At 37.9% G+C, this 17,958-nt stretch overlaps 2 protein-coding genes across 2 annotated transcripts; both read right to left on the reverse strand.

Moving 5' to 3' along the window:
• Positions 1 to 180: 180 nt before the first annotated feature.
• dcaf12 (DDB1 and CUL4 associated factor 12) lies at positions 181 to 9,768 on the reverse strand. The gene is made up of 9 exons (XM_052588950.1): positions 9,306 to 9,768; positions 5,440 to 5,730; positions 4,168 to 4,446; positions 3,914 to 3,974; positions 3,094 to 3,287; positions 2,927 to 2,992; positions 2,667 to 2,829; positions 2,406 to 2,584; positions 181 to 1,786 (listed from the first exon to the last, which is right to left on the reverse strand). Exons 1-9 carry the CDS (start codon positions 9,360 to 9,362, stop codon positions 1,628 to 1,630), a joined length of 1,449 nt encoding a protein of 482 aa, XP_052444910.1. The 5' UTR covers positions 9,363 to 9,768; the 3' UTR covers positions 181 to 1,627.
• An 883-nt stretch (positions 9,769 to 10,651) lies between these two features.
• On the reverse strand, positions 10,652 to 17,807 carry ubap1 (ubiquitin associated protein 1). Its single transcript, XM_052588951.1, has 7 exons — positions 17,632 to 17,807; positions 15,961 to 16,009; positions 15,723 to 15,847; positions 14,839 to 15,642; positions 14,115 to 14,273; positions 13,926 to 14,027; positions 10,652 to 13,702 (listed from the first exon to the last, which is right to left on the reverse strand). Exons 2-7 carry the CDS (start codon positions 15,998 to 16,000, stop codon positions 13,562 to 13,564), a joined length of 1,371 nt encoding a protein of 456 aa, XP_052444911.1. The 5' UTR covers positions 16,001 to 16,009; positions 17,632 to 17,807; the 3' UTR covers positions 10,652 to 13,561.
• Between the last annotated feature and the right edge of the window lie 151 nt (positions 17,808 to 17,958).

Raw genomic sequence — 17,958 nt, forward strand, 5'->3', positions numbered from 1 at the left:
ACACAATGTGCGCCTCAAGCGGTTAAATAAATCACTACAGCGTAGTGTTACCCAGGTACTGCCAAAAAAACTGTCAGACTTCATCATATTATGTCCATCATGGATTAAAAATTAAAATCAAAAGCTTTAAATATCAGCACAAACATGGAGTATAAAGAAAGTTGTGATGCAACCCCAGAATGGAAGAAAAATACATCAATAAACTTTTATTCATGTTCTTTTTGAAGAATGTCTCATGTTGCTGTTCTTTTGTTTTGATATTGTACAATATCTTTACACCTGTAATCTGTAAAAACATTCAGGGAGTATAAAAAAAAAAAAAAAGTACCACCAAAATAATGACAGCTTAGTTCACTCACACACGCACATATATCCTCTAAAATTTACATAAATTGTATTTTCCCTCTATTAGTTTCCAAATATGTATACACATACATTTATATATAAAATACATTTTAAAAGTGATGGGTAATTTCTGCTTAATATATTGCCTGTTACGGTGTTGTACTAGCAATTTTGTGACAATTCCATTAAGATTATCATGTAAAAAGACAAAAATGAAAAAAAAACAAAAAAAAAAAACAAGCCAAACAAATTCAATCTGCAACAGTCTTTCACAGAAAGACTCTGAAAAGGCAACAATGTCACACAACACTGCCCTGCCTTTAAGCAGAGAAGATGATGAGAAGCAAAAATCCTAACAAATATGATTGTACCTGAACGTCATGAGTGCTAGTGACGGCAACAAAAGAAAATAAATAGGACGTCTAAATGTCACAGAGGTAAAATTGCAATCTTGATGCGAGCTTATGCGTGTTTTAGTACAGAATCAGCAATAAAAAGAGGCATTCTCCAAGATACCTCAAACAGAACACAAACGGTATCTGTGATTTCTTACGATTGTCTCTCCCTGCCATTATTTTGGAAAACAAAGGGGAAAAGAAAAACAGTGGGTGATTCTTCGCTGGCCGCTATCCGACTCATGTCCATGTTCACTCCGTGCTCTTCATAAAACTGCAGTCTTGACCTCAGTGTCCACAGTGAGGCTACAGGTCAGGCTGTCCATTCATTTCACCAATATTCATCTTTGAATACCTATTCTCAGTCTTTTCAGGATCTACAATGTCAAATCATTCCACTGCGAGCCAAGAAAAGGAGCTGATCAGCAGGTCTTGCAAAAACACACAGCAAAACAAACTCAAAATGCCATGCCTTATATATATATATATATAAAAACCTTAATGCCCAGAACGACTGTTAAATATTTTCACATATTTGACAGTATTCCACAGTTCTCAAAGGTTCAGGCAGCCGATGCACAGAGGAAAAAAACCTCCTTCATCCTTCAGGCATCAGTGTTTGTCACGCCTTTTCTTTGCCTTCTTTTCTCCACACACCCACAAAAAAAAAAAAACACACATGTAAATCCAGGAGTACAACAGGCAAATAAAAATAGAAAGACATAAGACCAAGCACAAAAAGGGTTGAGAATCACATCCGTGCTCTGGAGACTTTTGAGAAATAGAGGATAGAGAGAAACAAAACCGGAAGTGTAAAAGAGTGAGAAGAAAAATGGAAGATGGCCTGTAAGCAGATGGTATGTGAGAGAGAAATGGGAGGACAGAGGCTAGCTCCAAAGGCCAGCGTAGTTTCCGTGTAGGCCAGAACACAGGGGGCCGCCAGCCACAAAGAGTTTGGTGCCGGAGTCGTCGTAGCAGTGTGTGTATATGGCGTTCGGGAAGGAGTGGACGTCGGAAAAGTAGCTTCTCCATGTTTCGTCGTGATTCTGTGGAGACGTGAAGATCAATCAATCAATCATTTTTGCATTTATTTTAGCCTCAATCAAAATATGGTATAATACAGTTAAAACAGCAATATTATGATATATTATTACAATTTAAAAGAACTGTATTAAATGTAATTTTTTTCTGTAATGGCAACGCTAAATTTTCAGCAACATTACTTCACTCTTCAGTATCACACGATCCTTCAGAAATCATTCTAATATGCTGATTTGGTGGAAACTATGTTTTGTGGAAAACGTGGTAAATAGTGATCAAATAGTACTTATACTTCCGTGTGGACTCTTGATTAATGCAGCATACAGCATTTCTGCTTAATGAACTTCTATATGGTAAGCAGAGACGGATGCTGCAGGAAACCGTCTGCTAGAGTAAGCACTTTGTCAAGCAGCTTATATATAGACTAATTAATGCAAAAGCCTGTCCAAAGATTTCATGGCAAAAATTAGATAGGGGGTGTAAAAAAGCAAAATAGCAATATTACATGTAAATCAAATGAGCATAATCAATTTTTTTTTTAGTATCAGATTTATCCCAAACAATATATATCATACATCCCTTACATGCAAGACAGAGAACCTGGGTCAAAATGGACAATCTTACCAGCCATCCTCTCCCAGTGTTGAGTTTCAGGATGCCCTCTGCGGTGCGATTCCGGTATCCGCCGGGTGAGCTTGATGGAGCATCCAGAAAACGCTGGGCCCTGATATCATAGAAGAGCAGGGAACCTTGGCCAGTGCCTACCGTCACTATATGTTCATAGAAGCTCACAGAGCGAATACCTAAGAGAGAATTAACAAAACTGAGCACCAGTGAGCTCTGCAAATTACAAAACCAGATATGGGAGGGGGGGTGGGGGCATACCACTGCCTCGCTCCCTGGAGCTCACGGATTTGATGTTCTGAGATGACTGCCGAGGGTCAAGAAAGGAAACGTGTGCCTGAGAGCCGACTGCATAAACAGACCAGTCCATACCGTATGCCAGACACACATTCTCCTTACAGTAAGGGAGTTTGGTAGAAAGCTCCTTCATGGGAAAAACACCCATTAGACAATTGTAAAAATCTACAAATATTGAGCTTGAAAAATATGAGAGAAAACTATGCTGATAGTAGTAATTGTACCTTGCACAGGTTGTCTTCTGCCTTCCACAAATGGAAATATCCATCTAAAGAAACAGCACCCAACTCCTTATGGATGAATGAAAGAGATAAAAGCAGAGTAACGGTGAGCTTGAATAACACACAAAGCAATCCATTTTCAGTCACATTGGGCAAGGACAGCGGCTAACCTTATGGCTGTTGTTGAAGGCCAGTGCGCGCACTTTGCAGTTGTAGGGGTGGGTGTACTCTTTCGGGATGTCCTTGAGAGCGCGGTGAGAGATGTGGGAGTAACAAGGAACACCATCCACATTCTGACACTTCTCGGCCTGAGTCAGCACCTCCTCTGATATCTCCCACAGACCCATGGAACCGTCACGAGATCCTGCTCCAGTGAATAAAAGATTCATTCTTCTTTAACTGAACAGTAGAATCTGTACATCATCAATAACATCTAACTGTGTACAACACATAAAAGAGAATGCATTATTAATTGCAAAATAAACCCTGAATGTGTAGTCAAGGGTCTTGTATAGCATTTAACATGATTATTTTGTAATAATGACTGACTGATTGTACATTATCCTGAAATAACCGATTCAAAAAATAGGAGAAATATTCATACATATCTCTAGCTTTTTTGCACTGAAGAAAAAAAGAAGTAAATCATTATTATAATTAAAAATGTAATTCTCACCACTGTAATGCACTAATGAAAACAATCACGTCCACACATTTATTTCTATATTTAAATGAGAATAAATTTCTAAATTTTCTATACTGCATATGCATGTACAAAAAGTATGAGTCATTCATGAGTCACATGAAAATAATCTCAAATATTTGTAATGTTCCTAAACAGGGGCCTATTTTCTTTATACAAAACTTACTTTCTATTTCTGTCCTCTCTTTGCTCTTATGGCAATTCTTGACCGGTTTCTTGATATGTACACTAGCACTTTAGCACACAGTGTAAAGTGTTGCTCAAAACTGGATCTACAGGCTTCTTACCTGAGACTGCCATGGTGTCACTGATCCATGCAATGGAAAATATCCAGTCATTGTGTCCGTCCTGTCAGAAATACAGAAACAAATTGAGTCTAGAGAAATACTTTATCAGTGCATGCCACAATTGTTTTCATTGCGTTAGCCAAAGCTAGTCACTAAGAGCACTTGATCACTATGAAGCCAGAGGCTGAGGCCACTAAACCTCTTGACATTTACACAACTTGCACAACTAGAAAGAGAGCAAAGGCAAGACTCACATCCCCAACGCAGACAGGGTCAAGAGTGGGAAGACTGTACACTGCCAGACTGTTGGGGTTGTCTCCTCCAGTGGCCAGCAATGTACGAGAGGGGTTCAGCTCAATGGCGTGGATGCCACATCCCTGCTGGACATCTAGACCGACGACTGATCCTGTATTGCGGAAGTCGAAATTGCCTCCCACTCCACTCAAACCCTGGGAAACCTCTGCCCTTCCCTCCCTGTCTTTCAGCATGGGTATCCTGGTTATCTGTCCCGAGAGAACATCCACCACAAATAGCTAAGGAATCATAAAGAAAAAAAAAGATTAGTAAAGTCATCCAAAAGAGATAATAACTATAGATCCGTTTCACATTCTTCAGAAGTGTTAGAAGCATACAGTGTATGTTCAGACAACTTTTATAGTACTTGTATGTTATTTTGGAGCTTTTTCGTTACGTGGAAAAGCATAATGTAGATGCAGAATTTAAATTTTGAGATGAACTATACATTTAAAAGAATGTTTATCAAGTTAGACAGCATCAATGTATGAGATGACTTGACATTATTATATACAGCAGCTGTCAATAGTTTTTCCAACATGGAATATTCCTGTAGGGTGTGTTAAACCTTTTGTGTACTAGTGCATTATTTCAGTATCACAGAGATACTAGAATAGTTTATATTAATATAACTTTTTTTTCAGCTTCAGTTTATTTTAGTACATCAAGTTACACTTTAATTTTTGTATTTTATTTCGATAAATGTCTTTTAATGAAAATGTTTGGTCACACTTTATTTTAGGGTCCAATTCTCACTATTAACTAACCATTAACTATGACTTTTGCCTCAATTAACTCCTTATTTGCTGCTTATTAATAGTATATTATAAGGTAGTTGTTAAGTTTAGGGTACTGGGTAGGATTAGGGATGTCATGCGTTATATGTACTTTATAAGCACTAATAAACAGCCAATATGTTAATAATAGACATGCTAATAAGCAACTAGTTATTGGTGTGAATTGGACCCTATACTAATGTGTTACCAAATGTTTTTAATGGTTTTAGTTAACTATAATCAAATCTGCTGGTAGGTCTACTTCCCTTTACTGTTTCTCTTAGAAATTTGGTTTTGCACCATTACCCAATCTTTAAAAATGTATTTACCCAACTCATAAAAAGGTTTTAAATATGTTTAAGAATTAAACGGCACAAAGACCACTAATGTCTTGAAGATCATATATACTGCATTAATACGGTTTCATGCTAAAGTGCTAATCAGAAACAATCTCACCGTGTTGCATTTGGTCCCACACACCACCTGCCTGTGGTTGAGCCACTGGGAAGCAAACACCTTGTTAAGGCGGCCGAGGGAGAACTCTCTCTCTCTGAGGATTCCTGGGATGCGTCCGGCAGCGAAACCGCGCAGACTCTGCTGGAAGCTCCACTCATGCTGCTGCTGCGGGCGGAACTCCCTTCCTCTCACGGAGCACACCACCGACTGCTGGTTCTGCCACCAGGGCTGGGCATGACGCGCTGAGCTGGACACGCGGGCACGCTTAATCGCAGACTGACACCAGTCAAACTGACAGAGGGACAAAAAGGAGTTATTATAGGAGTTGACCAAATAAAAATAAAAATATAAACGAAAACATGAAGTACTTTCATAAATGTTCTTTATCATACAAGATTAAATTGCATGCCATTTTAAAGAAACGCAAATACTTGCAACAAAGTGTAATAGCATTTACTGACTGTACCTGATAATTATCTATCTATCTATCTATCTATCTATCATTTTAGGCCATATCAGCGTTGAAGGCTGTGTATTTATGGAAAACTCTACAATAATATAAAATTATCTTAACTATACTTCAGTGAAATGTTTACAAAAATTGAACAATATTAGTTTTACAAACAAATAAAATAATAAATAAATAAAAATAATTGATATTATAATTCAAACATTTTCCCAGGAGAAACTTTATTTAATGGCCATTAATGTACTTTGAGTACATTTTTTCAACTTTGTCTAAATAATTTAAAAATAAAACACTAAAAATTTAAATGAATGATTTTAAAATAATTCACAACATTATAATGCAAACCATGAAAATAGCTATTACTATTACGAAAATTATGTTTAAAAGAACATATTTAAGTGAATCCTTTCCATAAAACTTGAAAAAGAAAGAGTTTGCTCACTTAAGCCCTAATTTCACTTCACAAAAATATTCTTTGTTAGTGAATTGTTCATCTCTTTCTCAAACTGATTTTATAACATTTTCGAACAGAAACCCTAGGACATCTGGTTTTAGGTGGCTTCCTTGCAATCCAGCACTGTGTAGGCATTTTTTAAAACAGCTTGCATTTGAAGAAAAACACCTGGTGGCATTGCAAATTCATCACCTCACCCTGCTAACAACATTCTTTACAATCAAACACAATAAATTATGGCAAAACTGCCAAATAACAAAAGTGAGGACCTCTATCTGATGCTAACGCCAGCTGGCAGACAAAGAGATTCTGTGCTCCCAGCGAGCATCGACAAATCAAATATAGCCATGACACGGTCAAGTAAAATCAACGGCTTGAAGTATATTAGCTCCTGTGGGTCCAACAATCTGTGTGAGAGACTGAGACTCATTCATTTTAATGCTTAATCTCGCTAAACAGCACTGACATCATCAACTATATTATCACCTCTTGCTGAAATGACATCATCTGTCCAGAGCAAGAGGAGTAACATACTCCTAGTCATAAACACTGATGTATATCTACTTCAGGAAAGCGTTTCCAATCCCCCTCTAGGACAGTAGACATCAGTCATATCTGACTGACCCAGATCCTAATGGCCAAGCAGGTCAGGATCGTAGTCAATACACGACCACCTTATCACACAGAAAAAAAAATGCTCAAGGGTTGTGGGAAGGATCATCAATAACTTTGAAATGGTAAAAAAAAATATTAACCACAAAAAAAAAAAAAAAAAAAAATCTCATGGGAAATATATTCTGCATAGTCCCGGCTCCAAACACACACCATTGGTTGATGCCCTGTGGTGTTGGTCGGGATGCTCAAACAAACATTTCAGAGGAATAATGAATATATTCCGTTACATGAGAACGTATAAGCATGAAATCTTTTCTTTAAATAATGTAGGCTTTATAAATAAAAATATTTTACACTATACATAAAGATTATATAATATAAAGCCTAGGCTTTATAAATGCACATGATGTTTGCAAGATTGCAAACATTAAATTAAATTAAATTAAATTTATGCATTTAGCAGACGCTTTTATCCAAAGCGACTTACAGTGCATTCATGCATTCAATTTTTACATATCATGTGTTCCCGGGGAATCGAACCCCCAACCTTGCGCTTGCTTGCTTGCTAAGCAGTGCTCTACCAGTTGAGCTACAGGAACACTATAACATTAACTATAACACATTAACGTTTGGGAATAACAAACAAGCTAAATATCAATTTTGTAGGGCTATAATAAAATTGGTATTCGAATATAACTGTAACTGATATATTAATGAATAAATAATGGTTCATTTCTAAGCTTTACCTGAAAATTATAATTACACACAGTGAGATGAACATTTAAGGTCTAGATATACACAACCATTCCCATTGTCAGGCCTCATTAATTAATATTACAAACATCAACTGTTGAGGCCTATGATATCAGTGCATTGTTTTTATTGATTTGATCTTTTAGATTTGGCTGTCACACAGGGATATGTGCAGAGCTGACCGATGATATCCAAAATAAAACTTTAACAAAGCCAAGTAAGGAGAGCAAGTGATCTTCCAAGCAGTGTGTTGCACTGAAGACCACCGCCCCCATATGAGAACTCTATCCTGTCCGGTGTATCCTATTTAACACATCTACTTCACCTACAAGGCCATCATAAGGTGATGCTCACTGACTCTTGAGTACTTGGACAAACACATATCCTGCTTCTTCTATCTTCCCATAACGTGTATTTTTACTGGCCAATCACTCAATACGGAGTCCGCACCATCAGTAATGTGTCTGATATTTATCATAAATATTGACAAATACCATGTACTTTCAATAAACCAATCTTTTAAGACTGTGTGGTGATTTCAAACTCCATTTACTGAATTGTCACCATATTGAAACAAAATAATAATACAGCACTGACAAAATAACTATTTTTTGCTTATCAAGCTTGCATATTCATTTTGTGTTTTCCTAGAGGTAATAATAGAACATACGGAAAATGCAAGCAACATGATTGAAAACTATAAATAATAACATCACAATAACAGAAATTTGCCTGCACCTGTATTACCTTGTTGAACTCACAGCAGGTGAAATATACAAAGAGGACCTTCAGGATGAATGCGGTCTGTGATATTGCCTGATTTTATAAACGTTTTCATAAATATCTGACAGTTTTGATCAAAAGTACAACCACATCTGTGAGTAGCAGCTAAAACGAACCTCTTCCGTCTGTATTATTTTGTTTGAAATACATTTCATTCTTACAAGATCTATAAATCTGAGGAAAGGTGGTTTTTAGGATGTCAATTTCTTGTCATTAAGAGAAAACAAATAAATTGATACATAAGAACACTATAGTGATCATATATAAATGTCGTTTAGAACTAATGTATGTATAACATGTTTTGTCTCATATCCAGAATCACTGAGCTGCAAAGGCAACATGGTGTTATTAATATTTCTCATCTTAATGAAAAATAATGAAAAAGTGTAGCAGATCTCAGTCGAAGGGCACCGTCTAACCAGCTTATAATGTCTGGCTCTTGCTGGAGAATCATTATCCTGTAATCTAGTGCAGGATTAAGACGTACTCAGACAAAACACATAACCTTAATGTTCAAGACAACTGATGATTTCACATTAATAAACAACAAACCAGCTCAACAACGCCAGATCAATGTCAACAACTAAGTTAACAACCCCACCATTAGCCTTTAGCCAGCAGGCTGGTGCTAACATTAGATTGCAATCTATTCCTGTTTGTAAACTGTCACATTTCGAGCTTGTGTTACTGTTTTCAATGATTCATGGATGTTGTTTCATATAAAACGAGCGGTTAGCATATGGCTGTAAGCTGTTTTTATAAGGTAACGTATAAAGGAGATTTGTTGTTTACCTGTTGTTCCTTGGGCTCCTCTGCTTTCCTTTTCCTGCTAACTGTTTTTCTCGCCATAGCCCGACACGCACAGGTCCCTCACCCACATGGAGGGCAGCAGCGACGCTGGGAAGTGGATCATATAATGGCGATGGGGTTATTTCGGCGGCCTCTGGGCTGTTGAAGCGGCGCGACTAGAGCCGAGTCGAGTCGGACGGTTCTGAAACGAATAACCGGCCGATTCCGTTGCAGTGGTAGATCGCCGATCAGTTGGATATAGGTTGTTTTTAGGGCAGGCTTGTTTGGTTTTCGTCTGTGTGGAGGAGCTAAAAGGGTACTGCTGCCCCTCCCCTACAGCAAGCTCACTTTTCACCTATCTTCTTTCTCTCTCTCTCTGTCCGTCGTTCTCCTTACAAATCGCGTCACCCGACAACGTACAGCGCCACGCGCAGCCGCAATCCAGTCAAACATCAACAAAAACAAGGTCAAACATACGCGTGCGCGTCTCTTACGTGCGTGCGCGTGCACGACCTTCTCACGTTCTATGCCTTGCGATTCTTTAACGATTTGTGCTGCTCTATTCATTCTTGTCTTTTAAAGTCGATAAAAAAACGCTATGACATTTATAATGTACAATTTCTCCTGATTGTATGTACTGGCTTACTTTTTAATAACTGTAATCATTTGAATAATACACAGCGTGCTCATAAAACTTAAACTCAACGTATTTAATTTGAAAAACAAACAAATCAACATTAGGTAACTTAAATGTATACATTTGACCTTAGAAATTAGTTTATTAGATTATAGCTTTTAAGGCTGTATTGTAATATTTCTCCAAGTAATATAAATATTTTGACCCGTATAACTACACAACTTACAAAGAAATTAAACAACTAAATAATTTGAGCATACATTCTTGAAATTAGTTTTGAAGAGAATTATTAAATTATTTATATATAAATGTACATATACACACACACACACACAATTTTGTAATATACTGTAAAGAAATTTGCTGAATGAGATGTTTTGAATTGGTTATTTCCTCCTCTCTGATCAGATGGGTTAATATCTGAATAAGAGAAAAAATGATGACTTTTCACTAAATGATGAAAATGTTGCCAGTTTCAACAATGCCATCTGCTGATGAACAAAGGTTTATTTTGTCTGACAGACAATAAGCCATTTAATAACCTCATTCAACATGCAGTGTGTGAACTTCCTTTAACTTGTGCTTTTTATTGCTGCTGACCCTCTGTTTCACCAAGGTGGCGGCCAGCAAGAGTCACTTACAATTCAGGTAGATCTTTTTGCTGCTCCTGTACAAAATCTCTACATCATAAACATCAGTGACAGCCACACTCTTTGAAAAGAAGAACAAGTTTAATCATATTTAAGTCTGAAATCATTTGAAAGATGACTAAATAATTTAAATCACATTTAAGAGCAATGGATCTCTGTGTCATTAGGGCCTCCCATCTGCTCCACCTGTCCATCAGGTTCTCTAGCCATACATCAGGATATCCCCATTTACACTTAGAACAATAGATCTGCATTTAAGCGCTGACTCGCTTCAGGCAAAATGTTCTTTGTGATATATAGCCAGCAGTGTGTTTGCTTTATTCTTTTCAACCTTTAGTAGTCTGTTCAGTCAAGCCTGAGAGAAGCTGTTACAAAAAATAGATGAGGAAGAACCCTTTACACCATCTTACTTCTTTTGAATAATTAGTCCTTTACAGGATAGGACACGTGAACCTCTTAATATCTGTCAAGAACATGTGCAGGTCATATTGCATCTCAAAACCAAAAGAAAAAAATATAGATTTTTTAATCAAGACAATTGTAGGACCATTAATTTTGTTGCTGGTCTTTCATTGTGACATTTATCATGACAATTAGGCATGAAAATAAATGTCTCTCTGTCTCTGTTTTTATATGATATGACTTAAATGTATATTATTATAATTTATTTTCACCTTAACTGTGTGTGTGTGTGTGTGTGTATAGGTCATTTAAAATCTTTTATGCAAATTTAATTTCTTGTTTTTTTTTCTTTTGATTTCAGGGTGACATCGATTTCCAGACATCTACATGAGATCCACTCACATTAACAAGGACTCATTACAGTTTAAATTAGCTAATTTTGACACAACACTGGTAAAAATTATATTGCACATGGAAAGTGAGATTAAAAGGCTGTTAATGCTGAAAATTAAGAAAACAAAAAATAAAAAGCGAAATGATAATGCACGTCTGGCTGCTAAATAATGAAACATTTATCTATGAATGTCCAGATGAGCTACCCAGTAACCTACATGTGCTCCCTGGGCCAAGGAACATCTCTGTCAAATGTGATTCTTATCATTTACCCCATCTCAGAGGAAAGTGCTCAATAGGGTTTAATTAAGATTTTTAGTATTGCGTTATACCTAAAGGCCACTGTCAAATGGGGCATTAAAAACAAATTCTACACCTCAACATAAAAGCACTGGTATGATGAAAACTCACCCAAAAGTTATGGTTAATAAGAGGTCAAATGTCAGTAACAGAAAGTATGAGGTCAGACATTGGACCTACTGAAGTTAATTTGTTATGTTCATTTGTTACATAAGAGTTGTACCAATTTTCATTTGGTTCTCTGAGGAGGGAGCCAGTATATTTTGTACTGAGCAAGTTGGTCAATCCCATGAGGTAATGTGGAGATATTTGAACTGACATCAAGGTTTCCTCTGGTGACCAAAGCTCTGAAAGGCCATTCAAACGGTTTCTAATGTGCAGCAAGCATTCACAGTCTCGTCTTAAGATCGTTTTATTGCACAACTATCAGGAACACTACTCTTCAAAGGTTTGGGGTTGGTTTTATAAATTCATTAATGATTTCTAAAATAAATCTTTTATGCTCATCAAGGTTGCATTTATTTGATTAGAAATACAGTAAAAAACAGTAATATTTTGAACTATTGTTACAATTTCACAGAACTGTTTTCAAACATAATATATTTTAAGATGCAATTTATTCTTGTGAGGGCAAAGCTGAATTATCAGCTTCATTTCTCCAGTCTTTAGTGTCATATGATTTGTCATATGTCATATCATTTATGATAAGTATTATATGATATTATCCTTCAAAAATCATTCTAATACGCTGATTTACTGCTCAAGAAACATCTTTAATAATTATCTATGTTGAATACAGCTGCCGTTAAATATTTTAGTGGAAACAGTGACACGCTTTTCAGGATCCTTCAGGACATTATAAACATTTTTAAACTGTCACTTATAATCAATTAAAATGCATCCTTGCTGAACAGAAGAATTCATTCTTTCCCAAAAAATCCTCCTGCCCCCAAACTTTTGAGAAGTCCACGCATCTATACAATCCAATAAACCTCATATAAATGTGTTAACCTCATTACCCTGTTAAGTTTCTCAATTTCTTTATTACAGATGGAAACCCGACAGTGTATCTTTACAGATCTTTAAATATGTTTATATTAACATCTGGGATTCAGTGTGCCTGTTCGGTATTTGCATGTCAGTTTTTGAAAATGTGGCGGGCAGCCTCCGGCCGAACTTGCCAATTTCTCTTGCCAAATGTGTTCATTCCAGTGCAAAAGCCAACAGAGCAAAAGTTTACTGCAGTTTTTTCTGTTCTCTTCTGGGAACTTACATAATGATTAGTTCTGTTAAAGCAGTTCCTAATCAAAGGGCAAAGAAACACAATCTCAAAAAAGGACAAATGAAGAAAGACAAAGTGTTTCCGCCTGTCGGACATATAAACAGCTTATGAACAAACAGCAGAGACTGAATAGAGAGGGGGCACTTCTGTGGGGTCTCTGCTCTGCCATTGGTTGCATTTATGAGCGTTCAGGTTTCAGTTTCGAAAGCTTGCGTCCAGCAGCGGGAGATGGCAGCGTAATAGCTTCGAGTGTCGCTATTCTGTCAGTGGGGCTCAGCTCGGTTCTGTTTCTCCAGCACCGCCCATTCTAGCCTGTCACCATGCCAAAAGAAACACTAGCCAATGCCGATTTACAGAGGAGGATTCGGCTCCTCTCACTCATCACCATTCTAAGATCACTTATCAGACATACAGCTGAGGAGGGATGAATGCACTGTCGGGTGGTGCCGTCAATCCCTACTCCAAGCGGTGTATCTTTATTAGGGTACAAAATCAGTCATTTTGTCTTAGAGATAAGTGAATCCCACCCTTCCACAGCCAGGACCCCCCTGAGGGCCAAAAGAGGGCTGGCTTGCGGAAGGGAGACTCTCAGGGCTCAGCTCGCAGCTGCTCGGGTCATCAGATCCTCTAGTGCCTTGTCCTGGTCATTATTGTGCACGAGCAGTACCTCTTTAATAGTGTCCCTCTCAAAGCCCATTTCTCCAAACCGAGTCATCAGCTGAAGAAATTCCAAAGCCTGTGAAGAGAAAATGTAGCATGAGTACAATCATTTTTATTGTGTGAAAAATGTAATGCAGAAAACTAAAAAAAAAATTACGTTTTTCATTTAACTATAGTATGTCAAAACAAGCATTTGCAATTCTGATATAAAGTACACGTGCAACTGTATATTCTAATTAGACAGTATATTGTAAATCAGACTGTGTGTGTGTATCTGTGGCTGCTAGAATTCATCCCACCTTTTCCTCTGAACCCTGGTACATCTCCAAGCACTCTTCAACAGCAGTCGCGTCAAAACCTCGATCGCACAGTCGACTGTGAGTAAACAGATATTCCAGCACCTATCGATGAGACCAATGACATAAACAGTCTTATTTACATAAAAGTAACACAGACTTGCCCTAAGAATATTCAGGCTTAAAAGTGACCTGTTCCACATTCTGTCCTTGTCTCTGCATGGCTTTGAGAACCCCCTCAAATGAATAACCCATGCTCATTATCGTCTCCACACACTGTCGTTCGCTGGGAGAGAGGCCGTGTAGGATCGTGGAAGCAGGTGGAGGGTTAGTCGCTATGACCTGGTTGGACTGCAAAGATGTTACGGAGAAAATCAGAAGAAATATTTCTACTGGCTCATTGGAAAAACATACATTCATCTACATGTTTTGCAAATCTCCAATAAAGTTACTATACAAATTCATTGCAGCTCTCAGATTCAATCAAAAATATCTAAATTTGGGTTTTGAAGATGAACGAAAGTTTTATAGGTTTGGAATGACACAATGGTGAGTAATTCATGACAGAATTTTACTAACCCTTTAACCTTTTGGTGCCACTAACCAGATAACCTTTTGATAACCCTTTAACCTTTCGGTGCCACTCACCAGATGTTTCATTTCAAAATTGCTGCAATACATACAGTACAACACCCAACATAATAAATTGTAGCCAAATATACATCAATCTGTTTTGGAATACACACTTTTAGTGGTACTCACTGAAAATTTCACTCTGAAACTAAGGCAAAACACAGTAGGAGCTACGCAATTTTGCTAAATGTCACCACAGACATGCTTTTCCAATGAGCATTAGCTATTCTGCATGCTAATAATGAGCCCTGACAGGCAAATGTTTCCACCCATGTTATGATACCTGCTTCTGTGCCCCATTCTGAGGAAAGACCGGTTGCTCTTGTTGGAGTGTTGTGATGGTATTTGATGCTGTTCTCTGCAGGGCCAGTAGCGTGCCATTGGATAGGGTGCGTGGTTGGGCTGCTGGGTAAATGCTGAAAGGTGGTTCCAAGGGGGAGTCTCCTGGGTCTGAAAGCTTGGGGAAAGTCAATGAGCGAATGTTACATGGGCGGTCTGCATCAATCTGTCCATGGGGGGTTCCCACAACCCCACCCCGGTCTAAGTCCAGCAGTCCAACCAGTCCATTAGGTTGATGGAAGATTCCTGCCTTGGCCTGAAGAGGAGGCGTATTACTGGGAGAAGTGGGGCGATGTTCTGCTGGAGGAAGCGGAGGCGGTGAAACGGACGACTGCGGTTGGCTCTGCAGAATATTCCGCAACTCCTCTTTGTCGTCCAGTGTTTTAAGCTCAAGTTTGTCAAAAGGGTCCTCCTCTCGCTCAAAGTCAGCTAAGTTCAGACTCTGTGGAGCCGGGTTGCTAGGTGCTGGTCGTGTTGGTCCAAAAGATGGGGCTGGGAGAGGCGTGAGAATTTCTGTGTGCCGTAGGCCAGCTAAAACCGGGTTCAATGCTGGTGGGACAACGTCCTGCTCATCAGAGGGGTGTGCTTTCTTCCCCCCAACCAATCCAGCATCTGCTTCCTGAGCAGCAGCCTGCCTTTCGTTTTCAGAGTCCGTCCGGGCGACTTCCGCTGCTCGAGCCTCAGCAGCTCGCGCTTTGGCGAGTTCTTCCCCCCACTGAACACTGCGCCTCTCTAGACTAAAGTCATACTGAAGAATAAAGCAAAGTGTTCATTATTTCTTACAAAAAACATTTGTATAATGGAAAGTTAAAGGGAAACTGGACTTACTTGCAGATCCGAGAGAATGGCATTACAATCAGACAAACAGAAGCCAATGGGAAGACCCACTTTTGAGGGACAGCGGTACTTCTCATTCAGCTTGAAAGGAACACCATCAAGGTAGCTGACGGGTCCTTGAACATCGAGTGATGTAACATGGAAAAATAATAATTTTAAAATGATTTACTTATGCTGACGGCTATTTTTATTTTACAAAACAAACAAACAGGGCAAATGATTGACTCACCGTTGTTGTGGATATCTGATCCAGACTTCCTCGCAGCCATTTAGAGTAACTAATGAAACAGACAAACAACATCAATTCATACAAACTGCAGTCAGTTACCTATTTTTTCCATCCCTACACTTTCCTCTACAGAAGTTACCATTTTTGAACATAGCCCAACCATTACAATCAATATCCATTACTTCATAACAAGCAAGGTTTCAGATATCTTTTTGTCAACAGTTGATAAATACAAGAAAGCCAGAACTATGTTTAAAATAAGAACGGAATTGCTTGCTTGTCATTGATAAGTTATATGTGTCACTATTGAAATATGTTATTTAAGTAAACTTCATTGGCTACACATGTGTAGTAATTTAACTATTGATCTTAATTCCATAAACCAAACTGAGTCTATGTCATAACCAATGAAAAACATCTGTTTGACCTATATATAAACTACCAGTAAAATTCTGGAACTCTCTTTCCAACGCTGTATTTGTTTGATTAAAAATATAGTAAAATCTGCAATATTGAGAAATAATACTCCAATTACGTAACACTATATATGTTAATATAATGTGGTTTTAAAATGTTATTTCAGCAGCCATCACTCTATTTGAAAAGATGATAATTTACTTGAAATATAAATTTTTGCAACATTATACTGTCCCTTCTAAAATAGATACCATAGCTTCACAAATGTATTTAGCATACTTTTTGCATTAACTGTATAAAATGTATAGTTAATAATCCTAACAGTTAGACATTACCAAAAGAAATATGGAAAAGCAATAAATAATAATAATTATTATTATTATTTATATACATTATGTTTTTGTTGTTGTCTAATGATGATTGTCAAAAAGTTAATAAAAATGTGTATGTAAATTGGTTATCAAACACTTCTGATAATTGATGAGAGAAAAACTAGATCTAGATCACTAGAAGCAGTGTCCAACAGCATTAAATTACAAGCTTTTCGTGGACTTTCTTACAGTGAAACAGTAAACAGATACGCTTCTACATTTAGAGGAAGTCTACTACCTACAACATACCAATAAAGTAAGCACAACTGATAATCTGTGTGATGAGAACTAGGGAACTAGAACAAAAGTATATCACATGCTGACAAATAGGCTGATAAACCGGGTTTGAGGTCATTTCACCACCCACGATCTCTTACATGTAACGCATAGCAGTTGATTAGAAAAGAAAAAATCATAACCAGTTTGTTAACTAACGCACATACAGCTAACAGGTTTGTTGCGTAATAATAATAAAGACAGAAATTAATTCAGACAGCAGCATAGATGAGTCCTATACCAGCTAAATTTCAACAATAAATCCTTAGATATAACTGTTACTGAAAAGACATTGTTGGGACATGTTGGTTTATTTTGAAACTGGATGTTGATGATGACACATATTTCTCCTCTGGCTCCTTACCAGGCTTCTGTGATTGTCTCCTTGTCTGCTAGTCATATCAATCAAAACACTAAAGTATTTAAGACCTAAAGCCAAATATCTGGTACTTAAGAACTAAATAAGCACGGAAGTGAATGAGGACGTTTGGTTAAAACAACTGTCTAGTTTTGTTTCAGTTCAGGTTCGTTAAGCGACCAAACAGGGCCCGACTTCCCCTGCCACCGCCCCTCAAACTGTCCCTGCGTGTCCCACCGGTGTCCTTACCAGTATCTGCTCTGTCTTCAGTCTCCGAATAGATCTCTCACTTGTCCTTGGACATAAAAGCTCCGGTCGGTGCTCTCAGATGAGGAGATTTACTGAAAACCGAGTATATTTCCTGCTTCATCGCAGAACGCCATCTTGGTTTGACCGCCTCCTTTGGTTCCTGTGTGACGACATGCGATTCCACTGAATGACGACAGGTTCGACCAATCAGAGAGGAGCTGGGGAGGGACGTCATCTGTATCGGCCTTTGCACATGGGTTCAGCACACGTTTGAGTCCATCAACCTACGTAGAAAAGGAACGTTTTGATCTATTTTAGTTTGTTGAA

The sequence above is a fragment of the Carassius gibelio genome, chromosome B21 (genome assembly GCF_023724105.1).
Source record: "Carassius gibelio isolate Cgi1373 ecotype wild population from Czech Republic chromosome B21, carGib1.2-hapl.c, whole genome shotgun sequence".
Lineage (NCBI taxonomy): Eukaryota > Metazoa > Chordata > Actinopteri > Cypriniformes > Cyprinidae > Carassius > Carassius gibelio.

Excerpts from the sequence above, each read along its gene's own strand:
- dcaf12 (XM_052588950.1), bottom strand. The coding sequence starts at position 9,362 with ATGGCGAGAAAAACAGTTAGCAGGAAAAGGAAAGCAGAGGAGCCCAAG. Across the intron at positions 5,731-9,305 it reads AGGAGCCCAAGGAACAACAG|TTTGACTGGTGTCAGTCTGC; the intron begins GTAAACAACAAA and ends TCCCTCTGTCAG. Across the intron at positions 2,830-2,926 it reads CAGAAGACAACCTGTGCAAG|GAGCTTTCTACCAAACTCCC; the intron begins GTACAATTACTA and ends TTTCCCATGAAG.
- ubap1 (XM_052588951.1), bottom strand. The coding sequence starts at position 16,000 with ATGGCTGCGAGGAAGTCTGGATCAGATATCCACAACAACG. Across the intron at positions 15,643-15,722 it reads CCATTCTCTCGGATCTGCAA|TATGACTTTAGTCTAGAGAG; the intron begins GTAAGTCCAGTT and ends TTTATTCTTCAG. Across the intron at positions 14,274-14,838 it reads AGAATGGGGCACAGAAGCAG|TCCAACCAGGTCATAGCGAC; the intron begins GTATCATAACAT and ends ACATCTTTGCAG.